This window comes from Aquarana catesbeiana, linkage group LG02, assembly GCF_042186555.1.
Source record: "Aquarana catesbeiana isolate 2022-GZ linkage group LG02, ASM4218655v1, whole genome shotgun sequence".
NCBI classification, from domain to species: domain Eukaryota; kingdom Metazoa; phylum Chordata; class Amphibia; order Anura; family Ranidae; genus Aquarana; species Aquarana catesbeiana.
This window is the reverse complement of record NC_133325.1, coordinates 451,869,562-451,888,925: the sequence shown is the minus strand read 5'-3', so window position 1 is coordinate 451,888,925 and position 19,364 is coordinate 451,869,562. Positions and strand designations below refer to the sequence as shown.

General features: G+C 45.7%; 1 protein-coding gene across 1 annotated transcript in view; it reads right to left on the bottom strand.

The window, feature by feature from the left end:
• NCDN (neurochondrin) overlaps positions 1–19,364 on the bottom strand; it is a 47,413-nt gene that overhangs the window by 13,303 nt on the left and 14,746 nt on the right. The window contains exon 5 of the mRNA XM_073615591.1: positions 2,955–3,182. Coding sequence (XP_073471692.1) covers positions 2,955–3,182 — 228 coding nt within the window. The remainder of the gene's footprint in view (positions 1–2,954; positions 3,183–19,364) is intronic.

Genomic DNA, 19,364 nt, shown 5'->3' with positions numbered 1-19,364 from the left:
TAATCGCAAGATATAATTGTGACCCACTCGTCCTGAACTATTGTTCTCCAAAATATCTGCAAAGTGCAGCAGCCTCCCCCCCTCTCGATGGAGTGGGGGCATCCCCTCAAAAAGGAGAGCATTGTGCTTGGTTTAGAGGAATCTGACCTAGGGCTTTTTCTGGCCCTGGCCTTGCCCCTAGCACCCTGTTGGCAGCAGAACTGCCTTGGCGCTGAGACATTTGAGGAAGCAGTCCCTGAGGTTTTTAACACAAGGAACGCCTGGTGCTTTCCTACACAAGTAGAGAACTCTTCCCTCCGGAAATCTTTTGGCTAGATTTGTCCAAAATGGCCACCAAATAAAAAACACTCCTTATGAAAGGGGAAACCTGCCAATAACTTCTTGCAAGGAAGCTCGGCTGACCAGTTCTTAAGCCACAAAAGGTACAGACGAGGGAGCCAAACGAGAAGCCTGCTGTATGGAATCCTTTAAGGAGTCAACAGCAAAAACACAGCGCTCGAGGAATATCTGCCTCATTACAGGCAGATCATCCTCCTGGTTAAGCCCTGTCAGGCCATCTGATCCGATCCTTTACGGACTGGCAGATACCAATTGCTGCAACAGTTGGCTGAATAGCTGAACTGGCCAAAGAAAAGGAAGCCTTTAATGACTCCAATTTCTTGTCAACAGGGTCTTTCAAGCCCTGTGCGTTATCTCCCAGACAAGTCAAGTTCTTGTTTAAAAGGGGTTGTAAAGGTTCGTCCCCCCCCCCCCATCTTAAACACATCCAGGTGAAAAAACATCCGACAATACCGGCCCCCTCCAGCCCCCCATTTTAACTTACCTGAGCCCCTAAACCTGCTGCGCTCGCCCCAATGTCTTCGCCGCTCAGCCCTCAGCCTGGCTGTTGATTGGCTAGAGTGGATGGATTGAAAGCAGCACAGCCATTGGCTCACACTGCTGTCAATCACATCCAATGACGCAGCGCGCCAAAGGGCTGGGCGATACAGCGAGCGGCTATATCACAGGAGTGCGCCTGCAAGAACTCACCACTATGCGAGAGAGCTCGCCTGAAAGGTGATCAGTTCTTGCGGGGGAGGAGCTGAGACAGCCGCCAAGGGACCCCAGAAGAATAGAGAGATGATAGAGAGATATATATTCTATATATCTATCTATATATTACACTTTGTAAACACACACACACACACACACACACACACACACAGCTAGCCCAAAAACTCACCCGTATGGTCACCGCAAAACAAGTGTCCAGCCTCTAGCTAGATTAACTGATTGTTACAAATAACTGGGACACCCCACAATAATAGAGGTTTCACTTACCTGTCCAGGCGCAGGACAGCTTAGAAACTAAGAGCCCAATCTTCACTCTTCATGGCGGGTTCCTGGACCTTCAAGGACTGTGTACCCTTTTAATGTTTTGGGTCCACTCCCTTGGACCTGTACAGCACCCTGCAGGAATGCCGTAGCGCTGTAGTGTGCAGGACTCCAATTCATGGGGGGTCCAGCGCCCAGAGTTTACATTACAGGCAAAACCTTGCAGGATCTTGAGTCTTCTTTACGAGGTTCGGGTACCAATTATCTAAGCATATAAAGCCTGTGTCAAATGGATCTGATCGGTCAATCCCTTGATTCATTTAAGAACCGTTTGTGGGACTAGAGACCTGGAGCTCAGAGCTCAAAACAACCATGCCATCCACCTTGCAGACACTGGTAAAAAATACAGAAGTACTTCCTGTATGGGAGGGGTTATATAGGGAATCACTTCCTGTCTGAAGACCTTCGGTCTACCAGTGTCCATTCACCTGGAGATGAAGTATAACCCAGCAGGGAATATTAGCCTAACTCTGTGTCCCATGATGAAAGAAAAAAAAAAAAAAAAAAAAGGAAGAAGAACAGTGAAAGTAGAACTGTTTCATCCTGGGAGTTTTATAACGTAATATAGAGCTACACACAATGGTGTAAAATTGGAGGGGTCAACTATGTGAAGATAAAGCGAATGAGAATGATGCGTAGTTCATAAATAATGCAACCCTGCCAGTATACAGACTAAGATTCTACCTTCACTAAGCATTTAACCCAAAAAAGACATCTACATCTTTCGGGCAGTCTTATGCCAGGTACACACGAGCAGACTTGTCGTCCACCAGAACTCCGAAGGACTTTGATGGAATTGTGACGAAGTTCCAACGAAATGGACTTGCCTACACACGATCACACCAAAGTCTGATTGTTTCAAACGCAATGATGTACGACCGGATTAGAATAAGGAAGTTCATAGCCAGTAGCTGCCCTTGCGTCTTTTTGTCTGTCGGACTAGCATACAGAAGAACGGATTTTTCGATCGGACTCAAGTCAGTCGAAAAAGATTTGAAACATGTTCTATTTCTAGGTTCGTCGGAATTTGACAGAAAAAGTCCGATGAAGCCCACACACGATCGGAATGGCGACAGAATCGTTCCGGAGGACCTTTTCTGCCGGACAGTCCACTTGTGTGTACGCGGCATTAGAGTCCGGTATCAAGACTGACTTTAAAAATGATGGAACAGAATTAGTCAGCGTTATTTACATTACCAAAATTCTACACTATGAGCTTTTGGGGATCAGTCACGCTCTTTTTTTTTTTACCTGGGGTTAGACCGGAGATTTAAATCGGTGACTTATTTTAGTTGACACTTGCAAATGTAACAGATAAAAGGCAACCTGTAGCAGCCAAGTCTTTACTCACAAGACAGTGTTAATTTTGGCATCAAATGTTGCTTTAGTCTCGAATAAAATGCTATTTTGGTTTTAGTTGCATTTTAGTCATGTGAATTGTTTTAGTTGTATTTAAGCGACTAAAATCTGCAGTACATTTTTTTTTTTTTTTTTTTTTTTTACAACTAAAAAGGAAAAAAGGACACCCCACACCCCCAACCCCCCTTCATACGATAAGAATACAGCATGCCAAAACTTACCCAACAAGCCTTGGCTCAGTCACCACTAGGTTAAGGAAGACACCACAGCAGCTTTGCATACTCAGTTCTGCTTCACTTTTTGCTTCAGCTGACAGATCATCCTTATTTGAGAACACCTCCCATTGTTGTCTGTAGTAGTCACACAGCAATGCAGGGACCCCTTCAGAGATCAGTATCCTTCGTGGTGCTTCTTCTGCACTGAGATGGCACATAGCTGGAAGCAGGAACCTGGCAAGCAAGTCAAAATGGCAATTAATAGGACATCTAAGAAGATCAGGAAAAAAAAAAAAAAAAAAAAAAAAAAAAAAAAAAAAAAAAGGTTGCCAATTGTAGTGGTACAGACAAATCATACACTTCTGCCAAGACCTTATATAAACCTTACTTTATTCTAAGAAGGCAACAACTTTTTTTTCTTTTTTTAAACTGACAAAAACACCACACAGCATCTGCAGACTGACATTCAAAGGGCAACTATAACAGAAACCAAAAAAAATTTCAAAATGACTTGTGTAGAGTGTTCTTGGATTAAAGCATAAACTAAAAAGGCAAAAAAAACTGTTTTGGATAGAGTGCCCAGAAGGATTAGCAGGCTTGTCAGTTTTTCTTGCCGTCTGTGCCATAAAATACACACTATGGAGTATGACCCCCCTTTTGCTAAAACAGCCCTGACCCATCGAGGCATGGACACAAAAGTAACATCCACATGAATGGCAGGACCCAAGGTTTCCCAGCAGAACATTGCCCAAAACATACTGCCTCTGCTAACTTACCTTCTTATATCGCATCCTGGTGTCATCTCTTCCCCAGGAGCGTAATGCACACACATCCGGCCATCCACATATTGTGGGGAGAAAAAAAAAAAAAAAAAAAAAAGGGATTCATCAGTCCAGGCCACCTTCTGCCATTGCTCCGTGGTCCAGTGTTCTGATGTTCATTGCACAGGTCACCATGGGCTTCACAGTCCCATACACAAGAAACTGATGCCCTTTTTCTGCTTTAACTACATCAACTTCTTGGACAACATGTTCACTTGCTGCTTAATATATCCCACCAATTTTCAGATGGCATTGTAACAAGATATTCCCTTTACTTGTCAGTGATCATAAGGTTATGACACACACGGAGTCCTCTTCTGGCTTTGTACGTTTGCACACAGAGAAATGGTCTATAGTGTCAATTATAGGTTTATTTTGACAGACAGAGAGAGACAGAGAGAGACAGAGACTTGTGACCACTGACACAAGCAAAGGGAATATCTCGTTACAATGCCATCTGAAAATTGGGTTATATTAACCAGCAAGTGAACGGGTTGTCCATGAAGTTGATGTGGTGCATCGCAGTTTGTGTATGAGACTGAAGTTCATGGTGACCCATGTCAGCCAAAAGCTTATGCAATGATCACATGAACATCAGAACTGGACCACAGAGCAATGGCAGAAGGTGGCCTGGACTGATGAATCACAATATGTGGATGGCCGGGTGTGTGCGCGCATCACGCCTGGGGAAGAGATGACAACAGAAAGCAATACAAGAAGATAAGTTAGCAGAGGCAGTATGATGCTTTGGGCAATGTTCTGCTGGGAAACCTTTGGTCCTGCCATTCATGTGGATGTTACTCTGGTGTCCATGCCTCAATGGGTCAGGGCTGTTTTAGCAAAGATATAAAAAAATATATCAGCGCACATATGACACAAAAATGAAAATAACTGAAGCAGCTGAACACCAGGGTAAACGATCAAATCCCTCCAGATAAATAAAAAAGGTGCAGCGCTAAATCAATAAATGACCATAAAGAAAAATATATTAACACAGGGAGCAAAAAGAAATGTCCAATAATAAATGTCCAAATAAGCTGGCATAAATCCACCAGGAGTGTGATGATAACAGCAAACAATTGTGACTGATACTGGAACCCTTCACCATGAATCGAGTGGCCTCTCACCTGGTCCTAAAGGTAATCAGGCAATCATACAAACAGCAGGTAGCAGGAGATCTTTATCACAAGGGACTCCTCCGGGTGATCAAGTGGCAGGTGGGTATCATTAGCATGAAATCACAAAAGGGACAGACATAGTGCTCTCCGTATGCAACCATTTATTATAAAACGAATAAAATCAGACTTACATAGCAAGCACTTCTCAAGTGCCAGGGAACGAACATGGACACACAGTACAGTGTGTGAGCAGTGGAGCATGCGCAGTAGCCGCGGATGACGTCACGACGTCACGTTCTAGACGCGTTGCGTCCCAGTGGGCGGGGACTTCCTCAGCAGATGTCGTGACTACGTGGGCACCCGCGCTATAAAGAGGTGAGTTGTTATGGCAACACCAAAAACAACTACAAATGACGTATACCGGAAATAGGGCGGGCTCCGGGAAGTGTCTCCACACACATCATTCCGAGCCAGTGCAGCCCAATTTAGTATTGAAAAAGCTCAAAAATATATATGAGATAAAATTTTAGATAGGACTATATAAAACAAGTACAATCTGGTGTCAGCACAAGACACACACAAAGTGTAGTCTTGAAAGAACAGTGACAGAACACCATAATACCTAAAATAAATAAATAACTAAAACGATGCACAAAAATGCATAATAACTGTCATCCGCGACCACCGACTGCTCACCAGCATGATATAGTAAAATGAGAACATTATTACCATTATAGTACTTCTCGTTATATGATATAGTAAAATGAGAACATTATTACCGTCACAATACTTTTCGTTACACAGATAATGAAAGAAAAAGAAAACTTTATCGATCAGATATAAAGCAATTGGTATCGAATTCTACATTTAACCCATCGGGGTACATGACCCCTGTCTCATAAATCCAGTGGGATTCTCTTTTACTAAGCTGCCGGATAAAATTACCCCCTCTCCAGTGCTTAGTAACCCTTTCAATGCCCCAGAATTTTAAATACTTAGGGTTTTGCTGGTGGAAGATCTTGAAATGTCTGGACACGTTATGGGTCTTGAGACCTTTCTTAATATTATTAACGTGTTCAGCCAATCTGACATGTAAGGGTCTTGACGTTCTTCCAACATACTGTAGACCACAGCTACACTCCAGCATGTAGACCACCCCAATAGTGTCACATGTGATGAGCTGTTTAATCTCATACTCCCTGTTAGTAACCGAAGCCAAGAATTTTTTTCTCTTTTTGATATTTCCCTTGGCATGCTTACAGGGGACACATCTACCACAGGCGTAAAAACCTCCCAAGAAGGAAAAAAGCTTATCTGAAGTGGGTACTGGGGGGTTAAGAACACTGGGTGCCAAACGATCCCTGAGCGTAGGGGCTTTTTTGTATATAAACTGAGGTCTATCAGGTAGTATAGGGCCTAAGACTCTGTCTTGTTTCAAAATAGCCCAATTTTTTTGAATAATTTTCTCAAATTTCCGGTATTGAATATTGTAATCCAATACCATTTTAAAATTGTGGCTATCACCAGCAGGGGGCTTAGAGGTGTTGGCAATGAGTTCATTCCTCTCTAATAACATGATTTTAGATACCTCTTCATCTAATGAAGCCCTATTGTACCCCTTCTGTTCGAATCTCGAGGTGAGGACCTCAGACTGGCTAACGAAATCCTCCACAGTGGTACAATTCCGACGCAGTCTAATATATTGCCCCCTGGGAATGTTGCACAACCAGGAGCTGTGATGGCAACTCCCCAGGGGAATATAAGAATTGCGGTCGGTGGGCTTAAAATGGTTGGTAAGAGAGAACCTATCATGCAAAATACTAATAGATAAATCCAAAAACACTACCTTTTCAGAGCTGATGGTCCATGTGAGAGATATATTTCTGGAGTTGTTATTTAGTGATTGAATGAAATCATCCAACCTGGATCTCTCACCATTCCAGATTAAGATGAGATCATCAATGAATCTCCTGTAGCACAACAGCTCGGGGGGGGGGCGACGGAGAAAGACCGCTTCATCCTCCCAGTGGGCCATAAAAATATTGGCCACACTGGGAGCAAAGCGGGCCCCCATGGCAACACCCCTGGTCTGCAAATAATATTCTCTGTTATACCAGAAATAGTTCCTCTTGAGGCAGAAGTCCAAGCAACTCAAGAGGAACTCCTGGTGACCACCAGATAGGGAAGACGAAGCTAATGCCCATTCAACTGAGGTCATTGCATCCTCATGGCCAATAATGGTATACAGTGAACCTACGTCCGCTGTTACCAAAAACGTGGAAGGCGAGCATTTCAAAGTTTCAAGAATCTGAATGATATGTTTTGTGTCCTTCAGAAATGCTGGAGTTTGCATAACTAAGGGCTGCAAAAAAAAAGTCGATATATTGTCCCAATCTGGCAGATACAGAATCGATCCCATTAACAATGGGTCGTCCAGGGGGGTTGGCCGTGTCCTTATGAATTTTTGGTAAGAAATATATGACGGGTGTTCGACAAAATAAAGGATCTAAGTATAAAGCCTCTTTTTTATTCAGGATCTTACGGTCTTTACCGTCCTCAACAATGCTATGTAGCTCGTCCTTAAAAGATAGCATGGGATCTGTTGTGCTACAGGAGATTCATTGATGATCTCATCTTAATCTGGAATGGTGAGAGATCCAGGTTGGATGATTTCATTCAATCACTAAATAACAACTCCAGAAATATATCTCTCACATGGACCATCAGCTCTGAAAAGGTAGTGTTTTTGGATTTATCTATTAGTATTTTGCATGATAGGTTCTCTCTTACCAACCATTTTAAGCCCACCGACCGCAATTCTTATATTCCCCTGGGGAGTTGCCATCACAGCTCCTGGTTGTGCAACATTCCCAGGGGGCAATATATTAGACTGCGTCGGAATTGTACCACTGTGGAGGATTTCGTTAGCCAGTCTGAGGTCCTCACCTCGAGATTCGAACAGAAGGGGTACAATAGGGCTTCATTAGATGAAGAGGTATCTAAAATCATGTTATTAGAGAGGAATGAACTCATTGCCAACACCTCTAAGCCCCCTGCTGGTGATAGCCACAATTTTAAAATGGTATTGGATTACAATATTCAATACCGGAAATTTGAGAAAATTATTCAAAAAAATTGGGCTATTTTGAAACAAGACAGAGTCTTAGGCCCTATACTACCTGATAGACCTCAGTTTATATACAAAAAAGCCCCTACGCTCAGGGATCGTTTGGCACCCAGTGTTCTTAACCCCCCAGTACCCACTTCAGATAAGCTTTTTTCCTTCTTGGGAGGTTTTTACGCCTGTGGTAGATGTGTCCCCTGTAAGCATGCCAAGGGAAATATCAAAAAGAGAAAAAAATTCTTGGCTTCGGTTACTAACAGGGAGTATGAGATTAAACAGCTCATCACATGTGACACTATTGGGGTGGTCTACATGCTGGAGTGTAGCTGTGGTCTACAGTATGTTGGAAGAACGTCAAGACCCTTACATGTCAGATTGGCTGAACACGTTAATAATATTAAGAAAGGTCTCAAGACCCATAACGTGTCCAGACATTTCAAGATCTTCCACCAGCAAAACCCTAAGTATTTAAAATTCTGGGGCATTGAAAGGGTTACTAAGCACTGGAGAGGGGGTAATTTTATCCGGCAGCTTAGTAAAAGAGAATCCCACTGGATTTATGAGACAGGGGTCATGTACCCCGATGGGTTAAATGTAGAATTCGATACCAATTGCTTTATATCTGATCGATAAAGTTTTCTTTTTCTTTCATTATCTGTGTAACGAAAAGTATTGTGACGGTAATAATGTTCTCATTTTACTATATCATATAACGAGAAGTACTATAATGGTAATAATGTTCTCATTTTACTATATCATGCTGGTGAGCAGTCGGTGGTCGCGGATGACAGTTATTATGCATTTTTGTGCATCGTTTTAGTTATTTATTTATTTTAGGTATTATGGTGTTCTGTCACTGTTCTTTCAAGACTACACTTTGTGTGTGTCTTGTGCTGACACCAGATTGTACTTGTTTTATATAGTCCTATCTAAAATTTTATCTCATATATATTTTTGAGCTTTTTCAATACTAAATTGGGCTGCACTGGCTCGGAATGATGTGTGTGGAGACACTTCCGGAGCCCGCCCTATTTCCGGTATACGTCATTTGTAGTTGTTTTTGGTGTTGCCATAACAACTCACCTCTTTATAGCGCGGGTGCCCACGTAGTCACGACATCTGCTGAGGAAGTCCCCGCCCACTGGGACGCAACGCGTCTAGAACGTGACGTCGTGACGTCATCCGCGGCTACTGCGCATGCTCCACTGCTCACACACTGTACTGTGTGTCCATGTTCGTTCCCTGGCACTTGAGAAGTGCTTGCTATGTAAGTCTGATTTTATTCGTTTTATAATAAATGGTTGCATACGGAGAGCACTATGTCTGTCCCTTTTGTGATTTCATGCTAATGATACCCACCTGCCACTTGATCACCCGGAGGAGTCCCTTGTGATAAAGATCTCCTGCTACCTGCTGTTTGTATGATTGCCTGATTACCTTTAGGACCAGGTGAGAGGCCACTCGATTCATGGTGAAGGGTTCCAGTATCAGTCACAATTGTTTGCTGTTATCATCACACTCCTGGTGGATTTATGCCAGCTTATTTGGACATTTATTATTGGACATTTCTTTTTGCTCCCTGTGTTAATATATTTTTCTTTATGGTCATTTATTGATTTAGCGCTGCACCTTTTTTATTTATTTATCTGTTTTAGCAAAGGGAGGGGGAAAATATATTTTCTCTCCAGAAAAATGCATAAAGTTATAAATAAGCATTTAAAATGAGTGAAATCCCCTGTCAAATCAGCAAGATTTCTGGCTTCCCAGGTGCCTTCTACACAGGTAACGCGCTGAGATTAGGAGCATTCTCAAAAGGGAGTGCTCCTAATCTCAGCTTGTTACCTGTATAAAAAGACACCTGTCCACAAAAGCAGATTTCAATCTCTCCATCATGGCCAAGACCAAAGAGCTGTCCAAGGATGTCAGGGACAAGATTGCAGAAATACACAAGGCTGGAATGGGCTACAAGACCATCACCAAACAGCTTGGCAAGAGGGTGACAGTTGCTGCAATTATTCGCAAATGGAAGAAACACAAAATAAACTGTCAATCTCCCTAAGTCTGGGGCGCAATGCAATAGCTCACCTCCTGGGGTTTCGTGGATCATGGAAACGGTGAGGAATCAGCCCAGAACTACATTAGGAGAATCTTGTCAATTATCCAAGGCAGCTGGGACCATAGTCACCAAGAAATAAATAGGTAACACTACACCGTGAAGGACTGAAAGCCTGCAGTGCCCGCAAGGTCCCCCTGCTCAAGAAAGCACACATACAGGTCCGTCTGAAGTTTGCTAATGAACATCTGCAGGACTCTGAGGAGAACTGGGTGGAAGTGTTGTGGTCAGAGGAGACCAAAAATCAAGCCCTTTAGCATCAACTCAATGTGTTTGGAGGAGGAATGCTGCCTATGACCCCAAGAACATCATCCACTGTCAAACATGGAGGTGGAAACACTATGCTTTGGGGGTGTTTTTCTGTCAAGGGGACAGAACAACTTCACCGCATCAAAAAGGGACGATTGGGGGGGGGGGGGGGGGGGCACAGGTGTCCAAGATGTCGGCATGAGCAGACGTGCTTCCCGGAGGTCTGCTAGAGACTGATCCTGTTACCTCTCCTGCCAGGATTGTTTGCCCCTTACTTGGGTGCTTGGATCCCCCTATGCCGTCCCGATCCTCTGCCGGACCGAAGAGCAGTAAGAAGCTCCGTTTGCCCCCGACTGACTGTTCCCGACGAACCCGCAGTGCACGGGGAGAAAAGCCCACGCAGCCATTCCAACATGGCCACTCAGACGGCGGCTGAGGAGAATCCCTCCCCGTCTCTCCCTGGCATCCCTGAGGTTATGGCGGCGATATCGGCATGCCAGGCTACCCTATCTGGGAAAATGGAAGCGGTCCAGACTGATGTTGGCTTGATTAGACAGGACTTGGAAAAGATCTGTGGCCGGCTGGGGGTTGCCGAACAGAGAGTAGGCCAAGTGGAGGACATTGCAGGGGAGCACTCAGTGGCGATTTGGACCCTGCAAAGCAAAGTTAAGGTCCTTGAATATCGCGCCGAGGACGCAGAAAATCACAGCAGACGTAACAATCTGGATAGTGGGACTCGGAGGGGGCAGAGGGACAGAATACGACTACCCTTGTGGAAGACCTCCTGCGATCCCTGTTCCCCGGAGCCCAGCTATCCCCTTATTTCACTGTGGAGAGAGCGCACAGAGTCCTGCCGCAGCGGGGACCGGCTGGTCCCCCACCCCGCACACTGATCCTGCATCTGTTAAACTTCAGGGACAGAGATGAACTTTTGCAGGCTGCGCAAGGAATGAAGGAAACCTCCTACCAAAATACCAGGCTGCTTTTGTTTCCTGATTACACTGTAGAGAAGCAGCGCAGATCCTTCGATGCGGTCAAGGCCGCCATGAGGGCGAAGAGAATTAAATACAGCATCCTTTTCCCGGTGAAGCTGAGAGTGGTGGATGGCGAGACGGTGCGTTTTTTTCACCAATCCCAGGGAAGCTACCTCGTGGTTGGAGTCGCTACCTTCCCTGAAATGAGTGGATCCTCACCTTTAAGGTGTCTGAATTCTGGAGGCACCCTTATACTGAATGTGTTTCGTTCTGGGGAGCGGACTTTGTGCAGTTTCCCTTTTTTTTTTTTTTTTTTTTTTTTTTTTTTAAACAGGTTTTGTATTCCTTATTGCCCCCCTGGTCTTCTTAGGTGCAGCCTCCATGATGTGTGAAGGAGTCCCGGGATGGCAGTCCATACAAACTTGCCTGCTATGAGGTCCCTGGATTCATTGTAGTTATCGGTGACTGTCTCCATGTAGGTTTTGAAGTCAAGAATTCATATGACCGACATCCTGACCAACTCCAGGTCATCATGTAACCAACTCTTTGAAGTTCTGTGCCCCTGGTTAGTCCAGGTTAACTATCTATGCTCATATATGTTTGGTTACCAATTTGTTCTCTAGCATCTCCCGCTGGGAAGTTATGTGCCCCCCCACCTGTGTATTTGATGTTGAGGGGTGGCCGACTCTTGTTGACTATGGCACGCCTCCCTGAGTGAGTTACTCTGAAAGACTCGGGTTTGGGGAATTATGCATGATCCCAGTTTGCAGGGTTGGGGGGGGGGGGGCCAGCCGTTGCTGACCCTTGTTGAATTTGGTTTAGTTTTTCTGTTTTTCACGGTAAATTTTTCTAATTTTTCTGTGCTAATACTCCTTATCTTTCGGTATGGTAAAAAAATGTGGGTCACGTTAGTCTTGTGGCCCTTGTGGCTGTGGGCACTGATGTCTGGTCTTCCGCCTGGGTGGTTAATCTTGCCCCTGGAGATGGAGCAGGGTGGTAGTTACTGCCGGACCACTGATTTTGTTTATAATCAATGTGGCTAGTTTTTCAGTACTCTCCTGGAACGTCTGGGGATTGAATTCGGCTGTTAAACGTTCCCTGGTTTTTAAATTATCTAAAAAAGTACACCCCTCACATCTGTATATTACAGGAGGCCCACCTCGTGGGCTCAAGGGTCCTTGGCCTCGGAAGGGCCTGGGTGGGTTCACACTACCATGCTACATACTCTAGTTATTCCCGGGGAGTGAGCATTTTAGTTCACCGATCTCTCCCCTTTCAGCTTCAGGATATCAAGACTGACCCAGGCGGAAAATATGTCATTATGTACGTGATAAATTGCTAATACTGCATACGTGATTGTTGGACTTTATCTCCCGCCTCCTGCAGATATGTCTCTTATATGATATTATGCGTATGGAACTCCACACGTCATGTTGGGGGATTATAATTTGGTTCCGTGTCCGGCTGTAGACAGGTTTCATCAGTTGAATCGCAGGACTCCTGACCTTATGCAGTGGGCCGATACCTTTGAGCTTATTGACGCTTAGCGTCATTATAATCCCTCTGAGAAGACGTATACATGTCATTCGTCCAGTTTTCGGACCCTCTCCCGCATTGACCTGGGGTTTGTTACACGGGTGGTGCTGCAGAGGGTTGAGGGTACAAATCCTCCCTAGAGGCGTCTCTGATCATGCCCCTCTTATGACGGTGCGATCGGGGCCCACTGCTGGGCGGAAACTGTGGAGACTGTCGGGGCACTGGATAGCAGACCCAAGGTTCAGGAAGATATGTCGGAGGACTTATGTCATTATTGGCTTGAAAACGATGACTCAACAGGGACATTGGTGGTTTGGGATGCATTTAAAGGGATGGCTGGGGGGGGGGAATATATTTCCCGCATTGCTCATAGCCAAAAGCAGTCTGTGCAGTCACTGGGGGAATTGGAGAGCGAGCTTAGGGAAAAAGAGGCAGGGTATGTCGCTGATCCTACTCCCACTTAACTATGGGGCCTGGCAGTATGCGCTCAGGGCGGTTGAACTTCTCAGGATAGAGATGACTAAGAAATCAATGCTTAGTACTGCCCAGCGGGTTGTCGAGTATGGAGATAAAAAACGGCTAATTGCTGTTGTGGTTGTCGAGGCCAGAATGCTAGTACCCATATTGGGAGCATCCGGGATGAGGGAGTAGTCCCCCTCACGAGTCCTGATGAAATCCTTGCTAGATTTATGCGTTATTATAGTTCCCTTTACGCTACTAGAGTGGATTATGAGTTGTCAGATCTCAGGGCCTACTTGGAAGGGGTGGATTTTCCTACTCTGTCCCAGGAAGCCAGTGAGAATCTGGAATGGGATATTACCCTGGAAGAGGTCCAGATCGCTATGACCCAAATGCAACCTGGTAAAACCCCCGGTGCAGATGGCATCCCGATCGAGTTTTACTCCACTTACCAAGAATTTCTTGCTCCCAGACTCACCATGTTAGCCCAGTTTGCTAAGATGGGGTCTTTGCTGGATTCTATGTCAGAAGCTGTGATTGTGTTGGTGCCCAAGCCGGGTAAGGACCCCGAGGACTGTGCATCATATCGACCGATTTCCTTAATTAATGTTGACACAAAGCTGACACAAAGCTGCTGGGGAAGATACTGGCCAACTGCCTGGCACAGGTCCTGGATGAGCTCATCCATGTGGATCAGACGGGGTTCATGCCCGGCAAGGGCACTGATATTAATTTGAGAAGACTTCATCTCAACCTGACCATCCCCCATGATAATACTGGAACCAGAGTCATTGCCTCACTCGATGCCGAGAAGGCATTCGATTGAGTGGGGCTACCTTTGGGAGGTTCTGGGTAGGTACGGTTTTGGCCCTCATTTTTTGCGCTGGCTGCAGTTGCTCTATGATAAACCAACTGCTTGTATAAAGACTAATGGTGGGATTTCTGAACGGTTTCTATTACAACGTGGCACACGTCAGGGTTGCCCTCTTTCTTTCGTCCTGGCGCTGGAAGCTCTGGCTATCCTACTCAGGGCGTCCCGGAAAGTGGAGGGGCTGCGGATTGGCCCCTTGGAGGAGAAGGTGTCATACGCTGATGATGCCCTGTTGTACTTACATGACGTGGACTCCTCCCTGCGGGCTGCTCTGGAGATCTTCAACGGGTTTGGCCGTTTCTCGGGGTCCGAATAAATTGGACAAAGTCTGTACTATTCCCTCTTGACCTCATGTCATGGGCCACTGCGGCCACCACCCAACTGCAGTGGGTTTCTAGTTTTAAATATCTTGGTATTCAAGGGAGTCGAGACCCTTATGAATTTTACGAGTTAAATCTGCGCCCAGTGCTATTACAACTTAGAGCTAGATGCGCCTCCTGGGGAACTCTCCCGCTTAATTTGCTGGGGCGCATTAACCTGATAAAGATGGTTTTTCTCCCCAAGTTTAAACTACCTATTTAGAAACTCCCCAGTGTGGATTCCGAACATATTCTTTAGAGAACTTGATAGCTGTATTGGGACGTCTACCCCTCGGCTGGCACGATTCACCCTATGTCTTCCTGTGCGGTGGATTGGCGTTGCCTAATTTTCGGGTATACTACTGGGCAGCCATTTTGGTATCGGTCCGCTGGTGGTTTGTCCTCTCTAGAGCCAATGCTGCAGTGTGCCTGGAGGCGGCTCTCCTGGGCTCCTTAGGAGACCTTGGGAACCTTGTACATAGAGGACCTGGGGCTTATGCTGATCTTCCGCTTCCGACTAGGACAACGCTTAGAGTGTGGGTGATAGCTAGGAAGAGGTTTCACAAACCAAACCAGTGGTCACCTTTTCAACCTCTGTGGGGTAATTCTAGTTTTCCACACTTTCGTACAATTCGGGACCCACAAATATGGGCAAAGTATGGGGTAAAGACTCTTCGAGATATCATGCGAGCAGGGAAGCTATTGCCTTACAAAGACCTCTCCACCAAGTTTAAGTTGCCCAGGTGGATGTATTTCAGATATAATCAGTTGCGCCATGCAGCACGAGCACAGTTCCCGGGACCCATCGTCCTTTCCATGGATCCCATAGAGGAACTTTTGGCTCAGGAGTCGCTTTCCAAGTCTCTCTTCCCTCTATTTGTCACTACTCAGTTTGGATTCTCCCAGGTTGGAGAGACTGTGGGAGACGTGGAGGGCTGACATTCCCACATTAGAGAGGGAGGAGTGGAACGATTGTTTTGAAGAAGGCTTTGGGCTAGTTATCTCTTCTAGGGATAAAGTAATACAGGCTAAGTTTCTTCATAGGGTGTACTACACCCCACAGCGACTGCACAGATTGTACCCCTTGAGTCCCCCTATGTGGTAGGTGTAAACGGGAGGTAGGGACATACTTCCATATGTTTTGGACTTGTCCTAAAGTGGCTAAATTCTGGGCTGCTGTGTTTGAGGCCATTAATGAGCGCCTTGGGCTATCATTGGTTCAGTCGCCAGAGATAGCACTACTCGGCATACAGGAAGATGATCAAAGGCCACGTTATACTAAACTCCTGATTGCCTTCTTACTTTACTATGCAAAAAAAAAAAATAAATAATTCTTCTTAAATGGACCTCTGCATCCCCCCCACCATGACACTTTGGGAAGAATCTATTAACAAAGCTCTCCCACTGTATAAAATGACTTATTTGAATAGAAAGTGCCCCAAGAAGTTTGAAGGTATTTGGTCACCTTGGACGGCTTAGGGTTTTTTGAGTGACATGTTTGAACAGCATGATGGAACATTTTTACACCTTTTGTCCGAGATGCTTTGGCACCTCTCTCTCCCCCCCCCCCCCCCTTATTCATACCCCTCCTTGTATCTGATGTACTTTGCTGGTGATCCATTCTGAATCATTTAAATTATACATTTTAGATTGTTAATCTTGGTTTGGTAACACGCTTTTTTAAATATGACTGTAACCAACACCTGGATTCTTGTAGATCTACCCATCATTCTATGTTCTGTAACTTATACCATTTATATATTTCTGTCTTGTACCATGCTTTCTTTATCAATAAAATGAGATCTTTAACCGTGAAAAAAAAAAAAAAAAAAAAAAAAAAAGGGAGGATGGACAGGGCCCATGTCCTGTCAAATCTTGGGCGAGAACCTCCTTCCCTCAGGCCAGGGCATTTAAAACCAGAGTGAGACTTAGGGCTCCTCCCTCTGGGACAGCATACACATTCACCCAAGCATTTAAAGGCGGTCCTCCAGGCCTCCCCTTCAGTCTCCACAAGAAGGCTTTGAAAGACACAACACACTGGCATAACATCAGTACATACCCCTTGCACCAGCTAAAAAGAGAACCAGGTGGGAAACCAGGCTTGTCCTGGAAGACTCCTAGAAAATATTACTGGCAAGTCTAACGCCAGTTTTCTCCTTTTGCCTTCCAGGACAGCCTCAGATAAGCAAGAAACTGACTCTGCTATGGCGGGACCACCACCTGCAGGACCCTTTGCCCAAACATCTGCTCCTTCTCAGAAAAGCAGGTCCAAGCAATAATGCTCTGCAAAACGTGGAGTAGCTGGGCCACATTGCCACTCTGCAAATATCCTCCAGAGTGGCACCGGCCCTCTCTGCCCACGAAGCTGCCCTGGTTGAATGTGCCTTAACTAGGGGAGCTTGCCTACCTGCCAAACTGTATGCTTCTGTAATCATTCTGATCCATCAGGCAATGGAGGATTTTGATTTAAATCCCTTACGTGCACCCGCAAAGTTAACAAAAAAAGGATTCTGACCTTCTAAAGCCCTTGCTGACCTCAAGATATACCAAAAGGCTTCTAACATCTAGTAATTTCACTCCCTTCCTCATCAACTTCTGAGGTGGAATAAAATGTTGGCAGGATAATGTCTGCATTCTATGAAACGAAGAGGATACTTTGGGGAGAAAACTTGGGTCTGTTTTGAGCACAACCCTATCCTCCAAAATTAACAAAAAAATGGCTCCCAAATTGAGAGCACTTGCAATTCACTTACCCTTCTGGCAGAGGCAATTGTTACCAAAAATACTGGACTCTAAAGGCAACCCACTTAAGCTCCAATTTCTCCAGGGGTTCAAAGGGACTGCCTGCAAGTGCCCTTAGGACCAAGGATAGATCCCGGGTAGGACAGGCCTGAATCTGGAGAGGGCCTTGAAAAATTTACGAATCGATCTTGTTGGAGAGACCTGAAGAAATGCACTTAAAGCAGCGGCCTGCACCTTTAGTGTGCAGATAGAGGCCAAATTCTACTCCTGCCAGTCCTGGAAAAATCCAGGACTGCTGAAAGTCTGACTGTTCCGATAACCAGGAATTGAACCTCCTCCAGATCTTGGTATAAATGGCCCTGGTCACTGGCTTGCGGCAGTCTAGAAGGGTCTTTATCTCTCTTTGAGAACCCAAGACCTTAAAAAGCTGTTCCTCAGATACCACGCTGTTAGACTGAGGGTCACTACCTGAAGGTGCCTGACTGTTCCCTGTGAGACAAGATCCTCCCTCACCAGGAGGGGAATCTGGGGATATACGGCAAGCCTCCTTAGGCTGGCGAACCAGGCTCTCTTTGGCCATAATGGAGCTATCAGATAAGGTCTGTCCTTCGCTCAGGAACTTCTGTAGAACTGCAGCAACTAGTCTTACTGGAGGAAAGGAATAGCAAAGGCTGAACTCCCATGCATTGGCAAAGGCATCTATCCCCCTGGCTTGATCCTGTGGATGCAAGGAGAAGAGCTGGGCAACCTTCTTGTTGCTCTGAGGCAAAGAGGTTAACCTCCGGCTGGCTCTAAGACCGTACAAGGTCCTCGAACACCCCCAGGTTGAGAGACCATTCATCCTGTCTCACTTGCTGGCGGCTGAGAAAATCCGCTAGAGAAGAGAATTATGGGTCCCTTTTAAGTGGATGGTGGCCAATGAAGCCAGGTTTAGTTTGGCCCAGCTGAAAATCTCGCCCGCTATCAACTGCAGGGCCGGGCTCCTGGTCTCCCCCAACGCCCCCCCCCCCCCCCTCCATTTATACATGCATCAGCAGACGCATTTTCCGTCCACAACTGGAGGTGCTGTCCCCTGATCCGTGACCGCAAGACATCTAGAGCTTTCTGAATTGCCAGCAGCTCCCTCTAATTCAAGGTCTGTTTGGCTTCTACTGGAGACAAAGCTCTCGTGCAAGTGGGCTCCCCTCCTGAAAACCAGCATCCGATGTCACCACAAGAGCTGTCAGTCTGGATCACAAAAGACCCCTGTCTAGATTGTGACTGGCTCTCCACCACCACATCAACCTTTTCACTCTGGCCGGTAGGGGTATAGGCTGATCCAACCTCTGCTGGTCGCAATCCCAGCATTATAACGGGTGACCTTTGGGGGGGGGGGGGGGGGGGTGCTGAAAAACTTTGCCCAGGGGACTGTGGGGGGGGGGAAAGCAGGAAGTCACAAGTCCTACCACCCTTATGATCGCTCTGATCTGGACTTCCCGATTGGTCTGAAGCTGTGCCACTGCCTAACGCATCTTAATTTATTTATTTATTTTTTTTTTCCCAGAAGGAGAAAGAGCTCTCTATTGAAGGAGACCCTGTAGCCCAAATACCGCACTTGTGTCGGAACAAGCTGGGACTTGTCCTGGTTGATCAGCCACCCGAGAGACCGCAGGAAATCCTTTCCTGATCTCAACAAGAAAAATGGAAGGGGGAAGTTAATTCCAACTTGTAGCCATTCTTTATAATATCTAATATTAAACAGGTTTGAAGTTGCCACGGTCCATTGAGGAAGGAAGTCCCCCAGTCTTCCTCCCACAGAGACGCAGGAGTCATTGGGGCTTTGTGGTGGTCTAAGGAGGACTGAATAAGATTCCTCTTCCTCGCCCCTTTTGACCTGTCCAGTGCTTTTTGGGGGGCGGGCTATCTCCTGTTGGGCCTGCTGTCTGTGGCCTCGAGAAAAAAAAAAAAAAAAAAAAAAAAAAAAAAAAAAAAAAAAAAAAAAAATGGATTTGAAGGGTCAAATTGATTCAAATTTTCAGCAAAATCTGACAGCACGCCAGTCCTGAGGAGC